This window comes from Rhinoderma darwinii, chromosome 6, assembly GCF_050947455.1.
Source record: "Rhinoderma darwinii isolate aRhiDar2 chromosome 6, aRhiDar2.hap1, whole genome shotgun sequence".
Taxonomy (NCBI): Eukaryota; Metazoa; Chordata; class Amphibia; order Anura; family Rhinodermatidae; genus Rhinoderma; species Rhinoderma darwinii.
In genome coordinates, this window is record NC_134692.1 from 85,298,800 (window position 1) to 85,323,455 (window position 24,656).

General features: G+C 40.9%; 1 protein-coding gene across 4 annotated transcripts in view; it reads left to right on the plus strand.

The window, feature by feature from the left end:
* The window catches only part of SLC29A4 (solute carrier family 29 member 4), a 474,130-nt gene that overhangs the window by 123,764 nt on the left and 325,710 nt on the right, over nt 1–24,656 (plus strand). For all 4 annotated transcript variants that reach the window (XM_075830001.1, XM_075830000.1, XM_075829999.1 and 1 more), the window contains 3 exons: nt 10,364–10,492; nt 16,323–16,436; nt 17,206–17,334. In XM_075830001.1, coding sequence (XP_075686116.1) covers nt 10,364–10,492; nt 16,323–16,436; nt 17,206–17,334 — 372 coding nt within the window. The remainder of the gene's footprint in view (nt 1–10,363; nt 10,493–16,322; nt 16,437–17,205; nt 17,335–24,656) is intronic.

Sequence of the window (24,656 nt, forward strand, 5' to 3'; positions counted from 1 at the left end):
TTCGGATTAAGCTAGACTACTTATGTCCTTCAAGAGAACAAGGAGGACTAGCATTTCAGATATTAGAGTATATTACTTAGAAGCACAATTACAATACATACAAGAATGGGATAAGGCCGAGTTCTTATAATGGTTGATCACTAACATTAAAGGCCGCTTTTCAGATATTTATGAGGTGTTAGAATCTGGTCAATTAAAATCTGGAGTTATGGAAAACGTGTTGACAGCACAACTCCTGCATGAATGCTGGAACAGTTTAAGAAATATGACTGGTCGAAATGGTTTTTTATCCTTTTCCCCGTTATGGCACAATCTTAATATAGAAGAATGTAAGGCTATCCCAGAGTTACCATTGTTAAAACTTAGAGGGATTAGATATGTACTAGATATAATGGAAGAAGGAAAAATCAAAACATGGGAAAAATTATCAGTTGACTTTGACTTGACGGAGAAGGAAACATTCTCCTATATTCAATTAAAGCACGCATTTGATAAATTAAAAGATGGCAATCCTCTCAATAAAGACCATATAGATGATTTTTACTAAAAACTGAGAAAATACAAATGTGAAAAAAACCTCTCTCCAGGTTGTATAAATCCCTGATGGAAATAAAGTCAAGGAAAATAAAATTTAATTGTGTTATAAAATGGGAGAAGGAATTGAATAACGATTGTGTTCTTGATTGGAACATAATATTTCAAAATATTTGTAAAGTATCGATAAGCTTGAACTATCAGCTTATTCAGTTCAATTTGATACATAGGCTTTACTATACGCCAGCCCTTTTGAGTAAGTTCTCTATTAATAAAGCTTCTAACTGCCCCAGATGTGGTGCAGCGGAAGCAAACTATTTGCACGTTATGGAATTGTATTAAGATTGCCGATTACTGGGATAGAATTTTTTAAAACATTTTGGAAAAAATAGATCCAGATATAGTGTTTCAACCTCAACTGGTATTGCTGGGTGATGATTCCAAATTAAATATTTCTAAGGAAAAAAAATGTGGATTAATAAAACTATTATTTATTGCAAAATTACTAATAGTTAGAAAGTGGATATCTAGCTCCCCACCAGAGTTTAATGCTTGGGTAAATAATGTGAAAATTATAATGAAATATGAGAAAATCTATAATCAAGGCAAACACTGTAAAACCTATTGGGGGGAGTGGTAAGAATTTTTGTTCTTTTTGTTTTTTTTTCTTTTACCAAGATCGGTCTTGAGAGGGTGGGGGGTGGGAGTAGGGGGAAAATGTTAAAATATGTGTATAATTGTACTTTCTTTATTCCTTACTTGTATGGAATTTTATATTGTATTGAATAAAAAAAAAATAGTAAACATTTCAAAAAAAAATAAAATCTAGTGATAACATCCCTGGGTAGTGAGGGAGCCACAGACTTAGGTTTTGGCAGTCTGTGAATGCGGTCAAGCACCTTCTCCATTTCTGATATATCTAGTAGCAGAGCAGAGACTATGCCCACTACATATTTATACAGTGGGTCGTTAGATATGGATTCCGGGATGCCCCTTAGCCTCACGTTGTTTCTGCGAGAGCGATCTTCTGCATCCGCTAGTTTAGAGGCCTGTCTCTCCAGCTCATCCTCCATTCTACTTACTTTATCAATAAGATCGTTGTGCGTCTTAGATTCCAAGTGATCCGTACGATCACCGATGCTTTGTATATCAGCTTGTAGTGTGTGAAGCATAACTTGAAAGTCTTCCTGAAGAGATTTACGTAGTGTAGATAACATACGTGCCTTTGTTTCTCCCGTCAAGGATGATGTTGAGGTCTGAATGAGACTTAGAGTACCTCCACTGCTGCCGCTTTCAGCTGGTGAGGAGCACGCCATGGTAGTTTTAGAGCACAGGCTATGCTGAGGCGTATTTCCCTCAGGAGGGTGGAAGAATTCTGTCAGCTTTTTAGGCTCCTTAACCTTACTCGTACGTCCCATATCTCATATCATGCAAACAAGCCGTATAGCCTTAAAATAGTTGAGATGGATAGTGCCGCAGTTTTCCCCACAAATGGAGGAGTGCAATCACCGCATGGTCATTACATATACGTTAGAGGAGGACCAGCCGCCATGCTGGATAGAACTTAGCGCCGCTGAGTTGCTGTGTGCCCCCTTGCAGGGTCAGGCTGATGGCAGATGCAACACACAGATGCTTCCCTATAGGGAGATGTACGGTACAGTCTATGTACCCAAGGCAATGCACGGCCCTGGAGGCGATGTGGGTGAGCAGCAGGCCATAAGCTGTGACTCCTGGAGCATCACAAAATGGCAGCCACGCTTTATCCCTTGCTTCAGGACTATTTTATGCCACTCTGGCGGTACTCACAGTCTCCAGGATGATGTCCAGCACCTTGTACAGCTTGCGGTGTGTGTAGTGCACCTCTCGGTGTCACTCTGGGACCTCCTGTGCAGCGGGAGTACGGCCCGCCCACTTCCGGTCAAAATCGAGGCTGGGGATCCAACGAGGGCACAAGGCCCAAATTGCAAAAGTGCTCGTAACCGGCCAAGACCGATACCAAAACGACCCTCAGAACAGCGGGGATCCAGTAATCTGGTATGATTAATCCCTCACCCCTCCAGAAGGGCAGATGTTGGCAGATTAGGAATTGCTCAGCAGAGCTTTGCAGGAACACGTCCTTCCTCACTGCATGCAAACCACGCCCCTGGAGATCTATATTGGGAGAGACATACATGATATTTACAGGATGAATTTTGTGCCGGTACTGGATGATGCCAAAAGGGAACTAATTTTTTGGATGGATTTGCCATTATTATATGGTAGGAAGAACCTAATAAAAATGGTGAGCTTCCATAGATCTAGCTCCAAATTATTCCACTCCTATTGAAACATAATGACATAAATAATATCAGTAAAGCCTTTCAGAAATTTCTGTGGAGACATAAAAAATCCCGTATGTCGATGAAGAATCTACAAAAAGATATTAGAGTAGGAGGGATATCCTTCCCGGAGATCAGGGCATATAATATTGCTTGTATTGCAAGATATGTTATAGAGTGGATAAATTTTAATAATAAATTTGTTAATTCTAAAATCGAAAAACAATTAACAGTATCAAACTCCTTGCGGACATATTTCCATCAATCACCGGGTGGGGTCCCTTGAGGACAGGATCTTCGGTTTTGTTGAGAGACTCTAAAATATTATGGAGATTGCTGAGAAAAAGCTTTGATTTATCCTACAGCTTGTCAGGGGTTTTGACCATTAGGGAATATTTACAATCTAAAGGCTATCAGAATAATATAGAATGGACAAACAGATGGGCTCAAAAAGGTATATGCAGAATCTCGGATTTGACGGCTGAACAAAATAGAAAACTTAAAACCTTTGGCCAAATAAAAGAACAATTTGGTCTTGAGCTAGTGTATTTCTTGCAACATATTCAAATATGCCACATAATAAAAAAAAAGGGGATTTAAAAAAATTACTGGTTATCAAACAAAAAGAATTTGGAGATATGATGAGAGGTATGCAGGGGAGCGCATCGATTGCATTTATTAGAAAGAAAATCCCGGTTAAGGAGGATTGGAAAGGTATAAAAAATATAATAAAAAAAATGGAAAAGAGATCTGGATACACATATCTCGGAGGAAGAAGTAGAAAAATGTCTGGTAAATATATGGGCCCGGGTTAGGAGGACAACGTCATCTGAAAATTTAAGAGAGATGCAGTGGAAGGTAGGGGCTAGACTTTATAATTCACTTAATCTGCCTTACGAAAAATATGTACCTAATTATACACGACAGTGCCCAAAATGCGGGGAGATTAACGCAGGATTTATCCATTGTTTCTGGCTATGCCCGGCAATCAGAAGGTTGTGGGTTTCGGCAGAAAAATATATTAGCTATGTACTAAATAAAGAGGTAAAACTAGATGAATGGATGTGTTTGGTACTGTTTAATCCGGGTGGGAAAGATAACCATCTGATGTAATTCATTTAATGACACTTTCAGTGAAAAAGGTTATTCTATAGTGGGTATCAATGTATATTCCGTCATAAGATATTATGGAAGAAAATATTATATTGCCAGTGGATCGACAAAACAAATTAAAAAGAGAGAACAATCCAGCTGGATGGAAAACAAAATGGGAACCAATTATTAATAGAATATTATCTAGAGCAGAGTTTAAAGAGATGTATATAAATTAAAATAAAAAGGAAGGAAAGAGGATGAGCACGGATCATGGATGGGGGGGAGGGGGGTAAAGTATACTTGAAATATCCTTTTTGTCAATATAAATGTATGTTTATACAAAATTCCACCTGCGAGTGGATAATGTTTTTTTATATAGATGAAAAACCAAATAAAGCATTTAAAACAAACTGCATAAATCTGATATAGATCTATAATCTCTGGCTTACCTTGATGCAGAAAGTGGCTCTCACGGAATCAGCGTGTAGGAATAGCGGCAGCCCGCATGTAGAACGCTAGGGGAGTGTCCATTTGGCGCCAATAAATACCTATTGATTTTAAATATGTGCGTGCTTATCATGTGGTGACGTCAGCACGTATCTGACATAGGCTCGGATAAAAATACAGGTCTGCGCATGTGCAGATAAAGTCGCCAGTGCGTGAGTGCCCTCTAGTGGACAAAAACTAATATAGCAGTGAGGCTGTAATACGATGCAGGACCAGTTTATTACCTTTCAATAGTTATTTATTGGCGCCAAACGGACACTCCCCCAGCGTTCTACATGCGGCCAGCCGCTATTCCTACACACTGATTCCGTCAGAGCCACTATCTGCATCAAGGTAACCCAGAGATTATATATCTATATCAGATTTATGCAGTTTGTTAACATGACTCCCTAACAAAGATCCCATCACTTACCCGACCAGTTTATCTCCTATTACAACCCCAGTGCTATATTAGTATTTGTCCACCAGAGGGCACCAACGCACTGCCGACTTTAACAGGACTGTATATGTGTGTGTGTGTGTGTATATATATATATATATATATATATATATATATATATATATTATATAGTCTCTCAGAGATAACACTTATGCCCTTCTGGTTATGATGCATCAGGGAATAAGTAATGGCCTTCTGGTTATGATGCATCAGGGAATAAGTAATGGCCTTTCGTCCACACATTGGGGTAGTCATGGACGTGTCTTGCTGGTCTGGTCTTTCATTGCACTACTTGTAGTGGATTCATTATTTGGTTATTTTATTTTATCATTTTATCACAATACCACAACAATGTTTTCTCACATTGCCGACACTTCTGTAAAGTTTGTGTGGGACTTAATCACAGCGCATCGTGATCTCGCGAGTGAGTAAGTCCCACAAAAACTTTACCGAAGTGTCGGGAGTGTGAATAGACATCGCGTCCTGGCTGGAGGCAATGTCTATTCACTCTCAAGACACTTCAGTAAAGTTAACGTGGGTGTATGTGACAGCACAGCGTGATATCGCGAGATCAAGCTGTTCTGAGTACAAATGGACATGAATGGAGAGAAGTGTATGACGCTGATTGGTCAGCGTCATACACGTCTCTTTACAACGCCCACTTTGTCAAAAAGGTAAAACACGCCCAGTTGTCTATTAAGAAACTAATTAGCATAAATCTAAAATTGCTCAGAACTTACTTAAAAATTATTGTTTTTCAAAATATAAACCACTGCTGTTATCTACATTACAGCACCAATCAGATTATGTAGGAGATAGGCCACTTATAATGTGGTGACAGAGCCTCTTTATGTATTTTATGTATGATAATGTAATATATGATGCACTGATGTTTTTGTCACTCTTTTATATACTATATTTGATACAGTTTTGTACTTATGTACAATATTCACACTGAATAGTTTGTAATTATGCTAATCACCCAAATGGTTTAAATACCAGCATGAGTCATGTTTCACTTACTTGAAAAAACAAAACATTGTAGGATTGAAATATTGCACTATGTAAGCTGAAATATACAAGATTGAATTTTTCACTTAGTCACGAGGGGTGCAAGAACTTCATTCACACACACACACACATATATATATATATGTATATATATATATATTGTGACAACCTGGGGACCACTTAGCTCACGGGATCGCCATCTCCCAGGTGAGATGGTTGGCACACATAGAAAGTTCACTCCAACTCCTTGAGTAAAAGGTTTAAACCTGCCGCAGCTAGCTTTATTGTCTTCACAACAGCAATCAGTGGTACAACAATAAACATACAAAATAAACCCTAGGCCGTCCAGCCTCTAACTAACACATTCAGTGTCCCTCACTATGTGACACTGAGCCTTGTGCCCAGCACCTCAAAACATAGGCAGCTTTACCTTACACGTTGGTGACTCTCACAGGCTAGCATGCCTGTCTTCCCCAGACTGAGAGCCCTGTGTGAACAGCACACACCTGAATTAAAGAGCCGTGTCAGGTGAAGCCTAACTAGGCTCATCAGACAGCCCAAGACACGGACTGCCTGTATGGAGTGGAAGCCCGCCCTTCTCCTTCACACTCCAGCAAACCAGGCCCTATTCCAGGCTTTACACCCAAGCAATAGCAGAGAAAACCCTCTCTGCTGTACATGCTCTCTGGTTGCTTAAAACCTGAGTTTCTGCACTGTCCAGTAGCTGCACTGCTACATATCCCCCCCCCCCTTTTGATAAAGGCCGTAGGACTGATCACATTTCAAACTCCCTCCAGGGTCAAAGCTCCTACGTTGGGACATAATCACACTTAGGGTCACCCCTACAGTAACAGACATTTGATAATCACCCCTGGGTGTATTAGACAGGTGCTCCTGCAACTCTTCTATGTTGGCATGCCTAGCATCCTCATCCCTTGTAGGCACTACTAGCTTTTGCTGATCACAGCCGTATTTACCTGTGTTGTGCCCTACATTCATGGACCTTTCCGCATCCATGAAGTGGCTTTGTGTGTCACCCCTTGGTTTAGACACTTGCTCATAGTGTTCAGTAACACTCATCTCGTGAGTTTTGGTATACACCGTACCATCTACCAAACCACTTTCAGACGCTATACTCCCCTCCATCTTGGAGTTTTTCATCTCAGCACTTAAATGCTCAGACTGTCCGTCCAGAGACAATTTTTCACCGCACTGACCCGACCCTCTGGTTACTACTATCAGACCCGGTAGTGGTCGTCTCTGCAGCAGCGTTGGGGCCCGCATCCTGCTTAGTGGTATAGCACCACTTGTTGCCCTTAGCAACCTGTCTTGTGTCACATGCAACTTCAATGGCTAGACCACACTCTGCATTAGTGTCCATTAAACCAGCCTGGAAGACCCCCTCTATTGCTCCCGTTACCTCCTGGGAAAGTGTGGGCGCTACATGTGTCTCAACGCCTACATGTGTCTCAACGCCTACATGTGAAAGACCTGAAGGGAGCAGAACTTCTAGGGCGAAGTAGTAACCCTTCTCACACTATACATGGCAGTAGTGTCCTCATTGGTACCATTGACTGCCCCAACCTCTAGGGTAAAAGGTTTAAACCAGCCGCAGCTAGCTTTATTGTCTTCACAACAGCAATCAGTGGTACAACAATAAACATACAAAATAAACCCTAGGCCGTCCAGCCTCTAACTAACACATTCAGTGTCCCTCACTATGTGACACTGAGCCTTGTGCCCAGTACCTCAAAACATAGGCAGCTTTACCTTACACGTTGGTGACTCACAGGCTAGCATGCCTGTCTTCCCCAGATTGAGAGCCCTGTGTGAACAGCACACACCTGAATTAAAGAGCCGTCTCAGGTGAAGCCTAACTAGGCTCATCAGACAGCCCAAGACACGGACTGTCTGTATGGAGTGGAAGCCCGCCCTTCTCCTTCACACTCCAGCAAACCAGGCCCTATTCCAGGCTTTACACCCAAGCAATAGCAGAGAAAACCCTCCCTGCTGTACATTCTCTCTGGTTGCTTAAAACCTGAGTTTCTGCTCTGTCCAGTAGCTGCACTGCTACAATATATATATATATATATATATATATTTATTAGTACCTTCCTACCAGGTACTGGAAACTCAGTAACACAGATTTTTACTCATAGACAGCAGGCGATGTCCCAGAATCAGGAGTCAGTCCCATAAGTGAGCCAGTCAACCCTGTGTCTGCAGAGTAAGGCCACACGCAGTGGCGGATTAAGTAGACCATAGGCCCTGGGCTGTTATCCAAACTTGGGCCCCCCTTCTCCACTGCCGCCCTGTAACTATTGTGAACACTTCCTTTTTGTCCAGACATTAACAAATGGGTGTTACTACTTCCCTTGTCAAAAGGCTGTCTTCCCACATACTGACAGTCTCCAACCATCGCTGACAGTATCGCACCGTGTAGGGACACATTCTCCTGACAAGGGGAATAGTAACACTTATTTGTCTATCAGTCCTGGACTGCACAAAGACTTTGTGAAATACAAGGATTTCCTATAATAAACATGTCAGTAGAGATGACAGATTGTCTATAAACCTAGTGACTCACAGGTGACGACGTAGTTTTTTTCTTCTTTTCTTCTCCATCCAGTCCAGACTTCATGACGACTTTTCCCGGCCATGACCCATTTCTGCAGAATTTGCTACTCAGATGTCTTTGGCTCCTCACTTTTCCAACATTTCCACACCTATAAACAAAGATAATATTATCATGGTGCCACACACTGTGCCCCTAAATAAAATAGCACCAAACACTGCGCCCCTGAATAAAATAGTACAAACACTGTGCCCCTAAATATTATAGCACCATAGACTGCGCCCCTGAATATAATTGTGTCAAACACTGTAGGTAGCACCACACACAGCCCCCTGTAAATAACGCTACACAGTCCTCCCCCTCTGCAAATAGCGTCACATAGCCCTCCCCCTCTTGTATATAGTGCTACACAGCAATCCCCCTTAGATATAGTGATACACAGCGCTCCCTTCTATATAATGCTATACAACAATCCCCCCTTATATATAGTGCTACACAGCGTCTCCCCCCTTGGACCTGCAGCTCTTGTAATTGCTCAGTATAATGTCCCCCATAGCTGCCCCCACAGTATATTGCCACCCATAGCTGCCCCCACAGTATAATGCCCTTCATAGCTGCCTCTACACAGTATAATTTTCCCTTTAGCTGACCCTACACAGTATAATGCCTCCATAGCTGCGACACAGTATAATGTCCCCATAGCTGCAACACAGTATAATGTCCCCATAGCTGCGACACAGTATAATGCCTCCATAGCTGCAACACAGTATATTGCCTCCATAGCTGTGACACAGTATAATGCCTCCATAGCTGCGACACAGTATAATGTCCCCATATCTGTGACACAGTGTAATGCCCCCATAGCTGTGACACAGTATAATGCCTCCATAACTGCGACACAGTATAATGCCCCATAGCTGCAACACAGTATAATGCCCCCATAGCTGTGACACAGTATAATGCCCCATAGCTGTGACACAGTGTAATGCCTCCATAGCTGCAACACAGTATATTGCCCCCATAGCTGTGACACAGTATAATGCCTCCATATGTACGTACCTAATAAATAAAAAAACATAATTACTTACCTATCCCGGTTCCCACGACGGTGGGGGATGCTCCTCCTCCTCTGCACTTTGCTGTGAGTGACTCCGTTCAGACAGGCGCGATGACGTCACTACATCGCGCCTGCCTGCACCGAGCCGCTTACGGCAGAGTGAATGCTGGAGCAAGGCTCCAGCATTCAACCCAACTGAATCTGCGGACTCAGATTCAGTTGGAAGCTGGACAGCGCGGCAGCTAGCAGAGCTGCATAGTTTTGCGGTGTGTGCGGTTTGGGCGGCGATGGGCCCCCTGGGAGCCTCAGGCCCCGGGCGGCCGCCCGAACCGCCCATATTAGAATCCACCATTGGCCACACGGTGCGGTCACGGTGCGTTTATGTTGCACTGTGTGGCCTTACCCTAATGCAGAGTCTACAGGTGCAGCTAATTGACCAGCAGTCTTGCCCTAATCAGATGGACTAGAGATTTCGGAATCCACCATACTCTTCCCCAGTCCGGCTCTAGGTCCTTTGCCAACTAGCCGGCTTTGTGAAGGCTGAGCTTTCCATTTTAAACATTCCCTGGAGACTAAGACACATACAACAGGACTCTAGGGGAAATGTACCTTCCCTCGATGACCTTACCTGTCACTGTCTCACAATGTATACAGTTTATATATATATATATATATATATATATATATATATATATATATATATACATATACCACTTTCATTGAATTAAAAAATTAATTGCCCAGATAGGAATGAGTTATCATGTCGTCCCAAGAATATTTTGTATGCCTTATATTGCAGACCATCCTAACTGATTATTTTTGTTCAGATACAAATCCAGAGCCTCAGGACCCATATCATGGAATATATTTTGCAATGCTGCTTGCTGGAGTTGGGTTTCTCCTTCCTTATAACAGCTTCATTACAGATGTGGATTATCTTCACCACAAGTTTCCAGGTCTGTTAAATTTTGTTTAACAATTGTCTTTCATAATACATATGCCTATCTTGTATTAGGCCTCTTACACACGTCAGTATTCTGGTCAGTATTTGCTTCAGTATTTGGATGCCAAAACGAGGAGTGGGTTTAAAAAAAACAGAAGTGGTGCAAATCTTTATATTGTAGGTTTTCTCTGTTTATATTCCACTACTGGTTTTGGCTTCCAAATACTGAAGCAAAATACTGACCAGAAAGCTGACACGTGCATGAGGCCTGAGACTGCAGTACATTAGTTCTTCTAAAGTTTTACTGTAAGGATATTATGTCTCTAATTTTCTGTCCCATTTGTACCATCCCATATTTAATATAATTTCTTTCCACATTTGTACCCAACATTGTAACATTCCAAGAATGACAGACAAGTTTCTACTAACTGTTTAGGAGTGCTTAATGCCTTTTGTATTGATGTCTCCCAGATTTTTCTCTTTAAAACAAAGTTTGCACCCTACAATTTTTATATTTTTATGTAGACGTGTTGTACTTGTAAAGGATCTGCCAGGCACAGCTTCGGGGTTAACTCCCAAAACGAATCAGTCAGCACCTGAGAATACATCCCTGAGACTGACTCCTGCTTCCACCATTCAGGCTGGCAGGCTTAGGAGTGGGAGAGCCTATCGCAACCTGGCCAGACTCAGCTAGCTCCCGCCCTCGGTCTATTTAAGCCTGCACTTCCTGTCCCTCGGTGCTTGTCTTTCTTTCCTTGTGGTTTCCTGGCCAAGCTACAGCTCCTGCTATTTTTGATCCTGCTCCATACAGACCCTGGCTTACCGACTACTCTTCTGCTTTTCATTTTGTACCTCGCACACTCCTGGCTTGACTCGGCTCGTTCACCACTCTGGTTGCTCACGGTGTTGCCGTGGGCAACGGCCCCTTTTCCTTTCTTGTGTTCCTTTGTATGTTTGTCGTGTTTGTCGTGCACTTACTGAGCGCAGGGACCGCCGCCCAGTTGTACCCCGTCGCCTAGGGCGGGTCGTTGCAAGTAGGCAGGGACAGAGTGGCGGGTAGATTAGGGCTCACTTGTCCGTCTCCCTACCCCCTGCCACTACAGTACTTGTAAATTTTGCATACCTTGTAATGAAGTTTTTGGTAAGTCTTCTATAGATAACGTTTTTGCTTTCTAGTCAGACAATTGAATTTTTAGGCAATTTTTGAAAAAAATTACTGTGTTGCAAAGTCGCATGATGGTGTTTAGGATTTTAAGCTAGGAAGGACTTTTACATTCTTCAGGTTATTTTCTTTCAGGAAATTGGTATTGAGGGTACACTCATATTTCAAGGTATTTAATCTGTGCTTTTTCAAAGTGTTACTTTTAAATTTGCAGCATTAAATCAGATCCTCTACAGTTCTGGTGATTTTGTGGCATGTATAAACGGTATATCTTCAACTTTTTCATATTTTTAGGGTGTTCTGTGTCTAAGGCTCTGCCTAGGTTAGATTTTTAGTCACATCCATGATCTTTCATGCATTTGTTTTTACAGAAAAATACTGATTGATGCAAAATTGCATGAAGGCGGTTTTGGTTATTAAGTGCTGGGTGACACTTTTACAATGTGGTGGGTGCCTACTTTCAGAAAATACATGTCTATGTGGATATCTTATTAATTTTTAATGTCATAATTCAGGTTTTATTTCTATACAATGCAAAATTTCTAGGTACCTCTGTTAAAGGATTAAACTCTATAATAATGTTTAAAAGAAAAAAAATGCCCTTTAACCCTTTCATGCCGACAATCAGTAGATTCACGTCCTATCCGCATATACCCCGTGCAGCCGGGACTTGAATCTGCAGACCTCTGCTTTTGCCGGCATAGCCCTGAGGAGAGCGCTCTGATGCCGGCGGTGTCAGTGTCCCCGGCTCCCCAGCAACCTGTTCTTTGACAGCCGAACCGATTGGTTCGGCTACAGAGCATATGATCACTATTATTAACCGCTTCCCGATCGACCACTGTAAATTCACGTCGGCGCTTGCTGGGCTCTGTGCAGGGCCGACGTGAATTCACAGTGGGTGTTAAAACCGCGATCCGGATGTCCCAGAGTAGCGTTGACACCCGGATCATGCTGTTAAACCCTGCCTCTGGTCCCGGAGACATGATCAGGACCTGATTGGTTCAGGTCCCGATTATGTGATCGCATGGAAAGTTTGTTACTACCGGGGACCGATTGCGGATGCTGCCATCAGTTGCTAGGCAAAACCGGAGGCCATACAACGGCCTCCGGGAATGCCATGGACGGAAGCCAATGAGGACTAGCCGGAGTTTATACACGTCACACTACCTAGGTAGTGTAATGTATTATAGCAGCTAGCAGTGCTGCAGGTCCTCAAGTAAAAAGTAATAAAAATGTTTTATAAAAGTGTAAAAACAAGTTATAAGTTACAAAAACTAAAAATGCTTTTTTTCCTATTTTTTTCTTTTATTATAGGAAAAAAATGAAAAAGTTAAAGTACACATATTTGGTATCACCGCGTTTGTAATGACCCAAACTATAGAGCGTTAATATTATTTTTCCCCCGCGGTGAATACCGCAAATAAAATAATTGAAAAACCATGCCAGAATCACTATTTTCATCACCCCCTCCAAAAATATAGAATAAAAAGTGATCAAAAAGTCGCATGTATCCCAAAATAGTACTAATAAAAACTATAGACTATCCCGCAAAAATCAAGCCCTTGCACAGCTTTTTTCACTGAAAAATAAAAAAGTTATGGCTCTCAGAATATGGTGACACAAAAAAGAAATAATTTTATAGAAAAGTGATTTTATTGCGCAAACGCCTCAAACGTAAAAAAATATATGTACATATGGTATCGCCGTAATCGTATCGACCCGCAGAATAAGGTAAAATGTCATTTATAGCGCACTGTGAACACTGTAAAAAAAAAAAAGAGGACAAAAAATCACATGTACCCTAAAATTGAAAATAAAAAAGTTCTGGCGCTCAGAATATAGCGACAGAAATTGTGCAGAGCGTTCCAAAAGCGGGTAAGATTGGGCACCATTTAGCAGTGCGACACTGGCCACATATCTATGAATTATTATTTATTTACCGCATTATTATACCCTCTTATTATGCGCTGATGTACTCTGCACAACTGAAATACCAGCAAAACCCCAAACAGTACTATGACCAAGCAAAATCTGCGCTCCAAAATCCAAATGGCGCTCCTTCCCTTCTGAGCTCTGCCGTGGGTCCAAATAGCAGTTTATTACCACATCTGGGGTATTGCTGTAATAGAAATAGCTTTACAAGTTTTGGTTTCCTTTTTTTCTTTATTCCTTGTAAAAATTAAAAAAAAAAATCAGAAAAAAGGCAGATTTTCGTGTTCACAGACAAACTCCAATAAATATAGCAAAATACCTGTGGGGTCAAGATGCTAACTATACCCCTAGATAAATTCCTTGAGGTGTGTAGCTTCCAAAACCGTGTCACTTTTGGGGGGTTTCCACTGTTTTGGCACCACAAGATCTCTTCAAACCTGACATGGTGCCTAAAATATATTCTAAACAAAGGAGGCCCCAAAATCCTCTACGTGCTCCTTTGATCTGAGGCTTGTGTTTCAGTCCATTACCACACTAGGACCACATGTGGGATATTTATAAAAACTGCAGAACCTGGGCAATAAATATTGAGTTGCGTTTCTCTGGTAAAACCTTCCCTGTTCCTGTTACAGGAAAAAAATGTATTACAAATGAATTTCGGCAAAAAAAAAAAAATGTGTACATTTCTACATTGCTTTAATTCCTGTGAAACGCCTAAAGGTTTAAGAAACTTTCTGAATGCTGTTTTGAATACTTTGAGGGTGCAGTTTTTAAAATGGGGTGATTTATGCGGTCTATCTAGTACATAAGGCCCTCAAAGCCACTTCAGGACTGAACTGGTCCTTGAAAAATAGCCTTTTGACATTTTCTTGAAAATGTGAGAAATTGCTGCTAAAGTTCTAAGCCTTGTAACGTCCTAGAAAAATAAAATAATGTTCAAAAAACGATGCAAATATAAAGTAGACATATGGAATATGTGAAATAGTGACTATTTTGTGTGGTATTACTATCTGTTTTACAAGCAGATACATTTAAAATGAGAAAAATCATAATTTTTGCAAACTTTCGGTAAATTTTGGTGTTTTTTATCAAAGCAATGAATTTATTGACCAAATTTTTCCACTAACATAGAGTACAATATGTTACAAGAAAACAATTTCAGAATCGCTTGGCTAGGCAAAAGCATTCCAGAGTTATTGCCACATAAAATTACACATGTCAGATTTGAAAAAAATGGGGCTGGTCATGAATGCCAAAATGAGCTCGGTCCTGAAAGGGTTAAAGTATAATGCAGAATTGTACCAGAACGCAAAGTCCAACAGTCCAGTCCAGATGTTTCCACTTCTAGATGAAAGAGAACTTTCAAAAATACACCATCACTAGAGATAAATGGACAGAAGAATCTAATATCCCAAGACTATGTTTTCTGTGCCACTCAATGTAGAGGAGCCTTTGCCAAAAACCTGCAAACACCTGATTGGGGATTACTACAATTTTTGGCTCCGAAACCAGTCATAATTGAAGGTCACAGTTGATGACAAAGCTCTCCATTTCCGAGACCCCTTACAGCCTACAGGCATTTTCATTAGTCAGACCTGTAATGAGTGCCATTACACAAGAGTGAGGACTGATCTTCACCCTCTTCATTCTACTTTTATCCCCCTGACAGAATCCTAAATCACTGTTCCTAATGTTTCAATATGCACTGTTTATACTCATTAATGTTTTGCTGATTTTTTGGTCTTGCGACTTTATTGTTGAAATCACTTTATGTCTTTCTCTTTTCCTAGTTTCACCCCACCTTCCTTTGACCATGGGTCCTTGCCTTTGAGTTGCTCCCTGCTGCCAGTGGTTCCCCTTGCTCCCTGGGACGGGAAAGAGCTGCGGCCCAACAAACTCTCTTTTGGCCTACACTCTGCTTCTCTAGGGAATAGATGAGTACTAAGAATTCACTCGGTGCATTTTATAGTGCCTATAAGTGGAGCACGCAGGGACCCATGGGCTTCCCACCTACCCTTCTTTCTCTTCTTCCCCTTTCCATTTTTTTAATTAGTTAGTATTAAACTCAAGGATGTCTATATATTTTCCCATGATCGACTACTAGATGGACTGACTTCTTATGCATTTCCAAATGCTAACAAATAGAGGATTCCTGTTTCAAGTTTTGGAGATTTCCCTACAGAATCATTCAAATACATAATAATCCATCTTCCTACGAAGGTTTTTCAGTACCTTTTTTTCGGAGGGATCACCCTTATGACCTTGTCCAACTGGTCCGACTCCCCTACCTATCTACTCTCCTCTTAAATGTGAAGAATAATCCATATCTTATGATACTCCAATGTAAACCACATGTCATGACATCCCCATGAGTCTTTTTTTGTATTTTCTCATGTTATATGTTTTTATTTGAGGAATGGAAAATGGAAAAGTATTGTGTATTGTTTAATAAAAATATATGAAAAAAATGTGTTATGCAGTAGCAGAGAGAACAATCAGTTATGCTAAAAAATGCTAAAAGGGAAAAGTTATTTATCCAGATGTAGAGTATGCTATCTTATTATATTTATAGAGTACACATATAAATATGTGGATATATATATATATATATATATATATATATATTGTACAGAAATGTAAAAAAAAATATGTATTTTCTAAACAAAACAACGACACTTGATCTAATTTAAGTTAATGTATTTCTTAATTTCTTAATAATTAGTATCAATCCTGTAATTGTATCTTCTAGGCACATCTATTGTATTCGACATGAGCCTGACATACATCCTAGTGGCATTAGCTGCTGTTGTCCTTAATAATGCTACAGTGGAACTTCTTACTTCACATATGAGAATCACTGCTGGTGAGTTGCTAAAAGACCCACTTGTTCTCAACATATAATATAAACATACTGAACACAGCTTACAAAATTGTAACATATGATACCGGGATCCACCTGGAAATTGATCGCATATTATCACTTTTGTGTTTTAAGTTTGCACCATTCACTGTTCGGCATCAATAGGATGTTACTTTTACTCCTTAGGTCGGTATGATTACGGCAATACCAAATATTTATTCCGTTTTTTATGTTTTACTACTTATGCACAATAATAGCGCATTTAATGGAGAAGACAAACATATTTATGCCACCATATATATATATATATATATATATATATATATATATATATTTATTTTTGCCGTTAATTATTGTGGCCTTGTTTTTTGCAGGACGGGTCATATGTATTCTTTTCAAAACACTTTTTAATAGAAAAAATGTTATTAAACTCTAAATATTTTGTTAGTCCCACTTGGGGCCTACACATTGTGATTGTTTGATCGCTTCTAAAATGCTTTGGTAAAGTAAACTTAGTATACTAAAGCATTATTGCCTGTCAGTGTAAAAGTGTCAGGCAATCTATTAGGCTCAAAGAGATTTATTATTCTGTTAGTTCATGCAATTAGGCCCGCAGTTGAGCTGGGATTTTCTGCGGTAATATGTGAAACTAACCTAAGAGAGAATTTTTTACTTGCCCACTTCTCACATCTTTCTCTAATGATTAAACTATTTAGCTAGCTTGTGTTTACTATGCACAAACAGTTAACATGTCTATTTATTTAATTTGCAGGGTATATTTTTGCTTTTGGACCCCTTATCTTTATTGGAATTTGTGACATCTGGCTTGAGCTCTTTACATTCAAACAGTCATATGCCATTAACCTTTTTGCTGTTGGGGTGGTAGCTTTTGGATGCACAGGTAAGTAATATAGCAGAACTACTAAATTGAAAAGTTGAATTACAAAATTTAAATTGAAATCTTGCTTAAAAGACTTAGTACTTTACAGATGATAAATTGGTGTTTCATTTCTGAGCATAAATACAAGAGTTTTGATTATGAGGCAATACAAAAATAAGCTTGTCATAGTTCCAAATGTTTGGGTTATCATCTTTAACCGCTTCATGTAGTAGATGTACAATAACCAATAATATAGCTCATTTAGAATAGAAAACCATCTGAATATTACTGTAATACTACTATCATTGCAGTAATAATAGCAGTAGAACAGTGTCAAGAAAAGATAGTACTTTTAGACTAGTAATATTACTAAAGAAGGACTACTACTATTAATAAATGAGCATTTATAGCAATTGTAGTACTACAGTTGTACAAACTGTAATAAGTTATATATTAGTAATATTCTTAATTAAAATACTAAATAATAGTACTGCTATTAATGGCCATTTAGCATTAGTAGTAGCTGTCAAGGATATCTCTCGCAGACACCGTTAGGACCTCAGTTTTGACTTTTTCTTATATTATTTTGGTGCCAGGCTGGAGAAGGCTGTCATTTTAGCAGTGGGCTTAGTACTTCTGCAGCTGACTAGGAACACAGCATGCAGAGACACTCAGGCAGAAGATGGGAGGGGAGTCAAGGAGGAGAAGCAAGGCACAAAGTCACAAATGCCCTTATTACCCCCAGAACCAGCTATGTTCAGTCCATGCACAGATCTACACACCATCTACAGTTAAAGGGGTTGTCCGGTTTCAGCAAATACATTTTATTTTTTGGATAAATAAAGGTTATAAAATGTTTCAATATATTTTCTGTGTTCATTCCTAATGGTTTTCAAGATCTCTGCTTGTTGTTATTCAGTAGGAACATACATTGTTTTCTTCCAGTGGATACAATTCTGTACATGGTCATGTAATGGACTCACAGGTGCTTGGATTGTTAGAAGATACAGCTCTGATACATATACTGTAACTGTAACAATCCCAGCACCTGTGTGTCCATCACATGACCATGGACAACATTTTATCCACTGGAAGTAAACAATGAATGCTCCTACTAAATAACAATAAACAGAGATCTTAAAAACTATTAGGGATTAATACTGAAAATATATTGAATAATTATATAATTTCCTTCATTAAACAATAAAAATAACATTAATTTGTTAAAACTGGACAACCCCTTTAATAAAAATTAACTGTTTCTTTTCGGTTTAACAATACTAGCAGCAGAAACAAAAAAGTACCTCTTTTTGCAGACTGTCCGTAACGGATAGTTGACTTCAGACCAATTCTTATTTACTTTGCTGCTGATCTCCAACCTATATTTAACAAAGACAATAAACTGAAGGAAATATTCCCAGATTTACCACTCCTTGCCTACAAACAGCCACCAAACCTAAGGAATCTCCTGGTCAGAAGTGCCCTCTCACCACCAACAGAGACTGGCACTTTTCCTTGCAACAGTAGAAAATGCAAGACCTGTACCAACATCTGGTCATCAAACACCATCCAGATACCAAACACGCAGCAGGACTATAAAATCACTGGCACGTTCTCCTGTACATCCTCCAATGTAGTGTACATGATCCTGTGTACAAGGTGCATCAATAAAGGAATCTACATTGGAGAAACAATACAAAAACTACAAACCAGGATGAATCTTCACAGACATACAATAAAACAGGAGGTGGATACACCCGTGGGAAAACACTTCTCTGGACCTTATCACAGTTTGGCAGATTTAAAGGTACTCATTCTGAAGGGTCATTTTAAAAACAACAGAGAAAGAAAAATTTGGGAATTCAAGATGATGATAAAATTCCAGTCATTGACACAAGGCCTCAATCTAACACCAGGATTTATGAGCCACTACATGGACACACGTCACGTCCCCCATCAGACTGACTCCAGATGCCTTAACTCCTAAGTCATCACCCCTATAACCTCAGTTTTATTGCCCCGGCTTATCTTAATGATGTATCACCTCATGTACTAATTGTCTTTGTGTAACATCTAAATGTTGTGCTTTTTTCTAAGTCATTCATTTGTAAACTGCCTGAAGAAGGGGCCTCTGTGCTCTGAAAGCTTGCATATAGAACTTTTATGGTTAGCCAATAAAGGTATCATACCTATTATACTTTTGTCTTTTTTGACACAAAAGTATTTAACATTTCATATTTACTTTTCAATAATTCTACCTGTCATGGAAGCATTTATCTCAATCACATGAGAACCATCAGAGTATTCTAGACCCTAAATCTGGCTATAGATTTCAAATAGCTGATGGCTGAATTCTCAGCAAATTTGTTGCAGAAATTTCTGCCCCGTGGGGTTTACAGAAATCCATGCTGCAGAAACAGCCATTCAGTTGTATGGAACTGATTTTTAGTCACAGAAATTTCTGCAACAAATCTGGCGCATGTGAATATACCCTGAACTATAAACTCTTGATGCAAAGTCGTAACTAGTTCATTATACCTTTTTCATGTAATGCCCTACTAGGGTCAGAAAAGATCCGTGCATGGCATGCATAATTATTTGTGTGTTTTTTATGACACATTGATTTGTCATGTCTTTTTTTTAATTTATATATAGTTCTGTTGGATAGTTAGCAACAGTTGAATGACACGTACTTAACTTTTCAGGTGACTTTTAGAATAAGCTGTCAAATGTGTGACCATAAGGAATAACACTATTTCCAGTACATCCCTCATGACAGCACTACAGGAGGTTGCCCTCTTGACCTCTGTAGGGACAGGAAGACAGAGAGGTTAAAAGGCCCCTCCCACCACCCACTTGCCAGTGTTCTTCCTGTCCCCACAAGGGTCAGGAGCAGAGAGCGTCGCTCCTGTAATAGTGAAAGAAACTCGGGCAGGGGGCAAGATCGGGGGGTCCGTGCACTCCCCCTTCTCTTCCCCCTAAAGCCCAGGCTAACACCCCTCATACGACGGGTCCCTTAGCTCCCTCCCTAAGACACCTACCGGAGGAATCCTAGGCAGGGTTCTGGTAGTGTGTGGGGGCTGGGTTCCCAAGCAGGCTTCGGCCGGACCGCGGACCAGGCGGGGACCGGCAGCTCCATAGGCATGGACGCACCGGCAGGGATCCTCGCTGCACCGCATAGCAAGCCTTAGCGCCGGCTATGGCGGCTGCACTCCAGGTACACGCTGGACGAATAGCCGACCGGAAATGACGTCGGGCTACTTCCGGTCCGCGGCCATCTTGGAAGGCGGGAAATTCAAAACGCCCGCATTTAAAGGGACACGCACAGGTATGTAGTTAGAGCTGATAACTCTAACTTGGATTTATTTTTTGTGGATTGCATATTGCATTGCCTGTTACCTGTCGCGATATGGAACTTCATTGTCCTGATGGAACTCCAGATATGTCCCAGGGTCACGTGAGTCTCACCCTTGGGGGAAGGGTATGACCCCTTATGTATGTACGCCATACTTTACCTACCTTCTGTTTTCTCTAGGAAAAAGATTTCTCTCAGAGACAAACTGATAAAAAGAAGGTTAAAAAATGTGCGACTTGTGCAAAAAAATTGCCAGAGTCCCATAAAAAACAATTGTGTCAGGATTGTATTGCCAAAGGAGGAACAACCAACGTTCATGTCCGAACTTAGGACTATGATTCGTGAGGAAGTGGGTCAGTCAGTAGCCTCCCTCGCCCCTCCGCAAGAAACTCCCTCACACTCCCGGGCAAAAAGACCACGGATTGAAGTGGATCAAAAATATTGGCCTCCTTCTCAGGGGTCGGACTCTGAACAGGAATGCTATTACCTATCGGAAGATGAGTTAGAAGAAAGAGAGGAACTCTTACCTTCAACTTCTTCCACTCAAGAGAAAAAAAATGTCTTCTCTTCCGAGATGTCGGATACCTTAATTCAAGCAATACGGGATACCATGGATATTCCCGAAGAAGACCAACCACATACCATCCAGGATGAGATGTTTGGAGGTCTAACGGGAAAGAAAACAAGGGTTTTTCCGGTAAACGAAAATCTTAAAAGAATGGTGACAACTGAATGGGAAGATTCAGAAAAAAGGCTCTTCATTTCAAGAGATTTTAAGAACAGACTTCTCTTTGATCCAGAGGACACTAAACCTTGGGATGAAATCCCAAAAGTAGATGTCCCAGTCGCCAGGGTTGCTAAAAAAAACGCAATCCCATTTGAAGATTCCTCTCAGATATCGCGGCCACATCAGTAGCAAGAGCAATGTTCATATGGCTAAACCAGCTAGAAACGCATTTGATGATGAAGACATCACGACAAGAGCTACTAGAATCTCTACCTTTACTACGCTTCAGCGGAATCTATTAGATTTGCTGCCAGGAATGGGGCTCTCTCAAATTCTGCTAGAAGAGCATTATTGCTCAAAATGTGGTCAGGAGATACTAAGTCCAAAAACAAGTTGTGTTCTATCCCATTTACAGGGTCTCTGATGTTCGGTCCTCTCCTTGATAACATACTGGAGAGTGCAACAGATAGAAAAAAGGGGTTTCCTGAAGAGAAACCAAAAAAACCCCCTCAATTTGGAAGATTTCGCCAACAGAGGGATCCTACTTCACAGAACTACAGCGGTAAAGGGAAGTCCGGACGCTGGAGTTACCCCAAAGGAAAAAGGGGTCGAGGATATCTCCTTAACCCAAATAATTCATTCCAGCCTTCAAAGCAATGACGCCAAGAGCGTAGGGGGAAGACTCCTACAATTTTATCCCGAATAGTCGAGAATAACCCAGAACCCCTGGGTTCTAAAGATAATAGAAGAAGGATACAAAATAGAATTTTCCTCCATTCCTCCAGAGAAATTCCTAATAACCCAGTACCAAGCGAAAGATCTTCATCAGATACTTATCCAGGACGTCCAGAAACTACTCAGATTGAGAGCCATTTCCCCAGTTCCCCACGACGAGATATGCAAGGGCCACTATTCGAAAATCTTCTTGGTCAAAAAACCAAACGGTTCCTACAGGACAATAATCAACCTGAAGGTCCTAAACAAATGGGTGAATTATCGGAAATTCAAGATGGAGTCTATCAGATCGACTATTCCTCTAATAAGGGAAGAGGCATCAATGTGTACGATCGATTTAAAGGATGCGTATTATCACGTTCCTATCCACCCCGCGTACCAGAGATTCCTCAGATTCGCAATTCAGGACGGTCCTTCCATTCTCCACTTCCAGTTCGTCTGCCTCCCCTTCGGCCTTTCCTCCGCCCCCAGAATTTTTACAAAAATTATGGCAGAGATCATGACATTCATAAGAAGTCAAGGTATAGTAATTATCCCATATCTAGACGACTTCTTGTTGACAGCAGATACTCCGGCTAGCTTAGTCAGTCATCGGTCACAGGTTCTTTCCATACTACAAGAATTGGGATGGATAATCAACTTTCAGAAGTCGAGTCTTCCTCCCCAGAAACAGAAGGTCTTCTTAGGAGTACTGCTGGACTCCTCCCTTCAACATTCCTTCCTCCCAAGAGAGAAACAAATACTCCTACTGGCAGAAGTAAGAAAATTTTGGGGGAAAGACGCCTGTTCCATAAGGGAATGTATGCGGATGTTGGGAATGATGACGTCTTGCATCCAATCTATTCCATGGAGCCAATTTCACTCCAGACCCTTACAGAATCTGATCTTGTCCCGGTGGGATCGGAAACAAAACTCCCTGAATTTAAAAATTCAAATTTCCGAGACTGTGAAATCATCCCTCCTGTGGTGGCTCTGCACAAACAACATAGACAAGGGAGTCCCCTGGAGAACTTCTCCTTATGTAGTGATTACCACAGATGCCAGCAAACACGGCTGGGGGTCGGTAATCCAAGACCAGCACTTTCAGGGCACATGGCCTGTTCAAATGAAGATGATGTCCTCAAACTTCAAAGAACTAAGAGCCGTATGGGAGACACTTATAAGAGCTTCACCCACCATAAAAGGGAAGCATATAAGAATTTTATCGGACAACACGACAGCGGTGTCCTTTCTTCGCCATCAAGGGGGAACAAGACACACTCTTCTTCAGGCCCTCTCTGCGCAAATTTTCAGTTGGGCAGAAGAAAACGTCCTATCAGTCACGGCAGTCCACCTAAAAGGCTCAGAGAACAGCAGATTTCCTGAGTCGGGAAAAAGTAGACCCGGGAGAATGGTCCCTAAACAAGGAAGTCTTTCGGTCCCTAACCCGAAATTGGGGTTATCCACAAATAGACCTGTTTGCCACGTGGAAAAACACTCAAGTAGAGACATTCTTCTCCCTAAATCTCAGAGACAACCCATTGGGAGTAGATGCATTGTCCCAACCCTGGGACATGGATCTGGCCTATGCCTTTCCTCCGTTTCCTCTAATACCAATGGTGTTAAGAAAAATCCAGGAAGATTTGACAAAGCTCATCATTATTCTTCCCTATTGGCCGAAAAGAAGTTGGTTTCCAATCGTACAATACCTAGCGTTGGAAGATCCTATCATGCTCCCAGTCAAGGAGAATCTTCTCTCCCAGGGTCCCTTATTCTTCCAGGGAATAGAGACTCTGAAATTGTCAGCCTGGATCCTGAAAGGCAGATCTTGAGGAACCACGGTCTGTCAGACGAGGTAATTTCAACTATCTTATCAAGTCATAAAGAAGTTACCTCAAAAATCTATCAAAAGATTTGGAAGAAATTCTGTTCCTGGCATGGAATCCCAGGACCAGATCCCTTTTCTCCCAACATTGCAAAAATCCTAGATTTTTTACAATCGGGATTCAAGAAAGGGCTTAGCCCTAGTACCTTAAAAGTACAGATTTCAGCCTTAGGTAATTTTTTTAACACTCCTCTGGCTGAACATCGGTGGATCAGAAGATTCACCCAAGCGGTCTCTAAACTGAAACCTTCCCTAAAGAAATCAGTTCCTACCTGGGATTTGAATGTGGTGTTAACGACTCTTTGTGAGCCCCCCTTTGAGCCGCTCGACGAAATTAGTATGCATTTTTTAACTCTGAAAGCTGCATTCTTAGTCGCTATTACTTCAGCAAGAAGGATTGGAGAAATCCAATCTCTGTCAATCATAGAACCGTACCTAAAAGTACAAGAGGATAAGATCATCCTAAAGCTGGATCCCTCATTTATTCCAAAGGTATCTACCGCTTTCCATAGAGAACAAGAAATAATTCTACCTTCCTTTTATCCAGATCCAAAAGACCAACAAGAAGAAAAATTCCATTGCCTGGATGTCAGGCGAACAATTCTTCAGTATCTGGATAGAACCTCCTCCTGGAGACGAGATAAAAATCTATTTGTCCTATT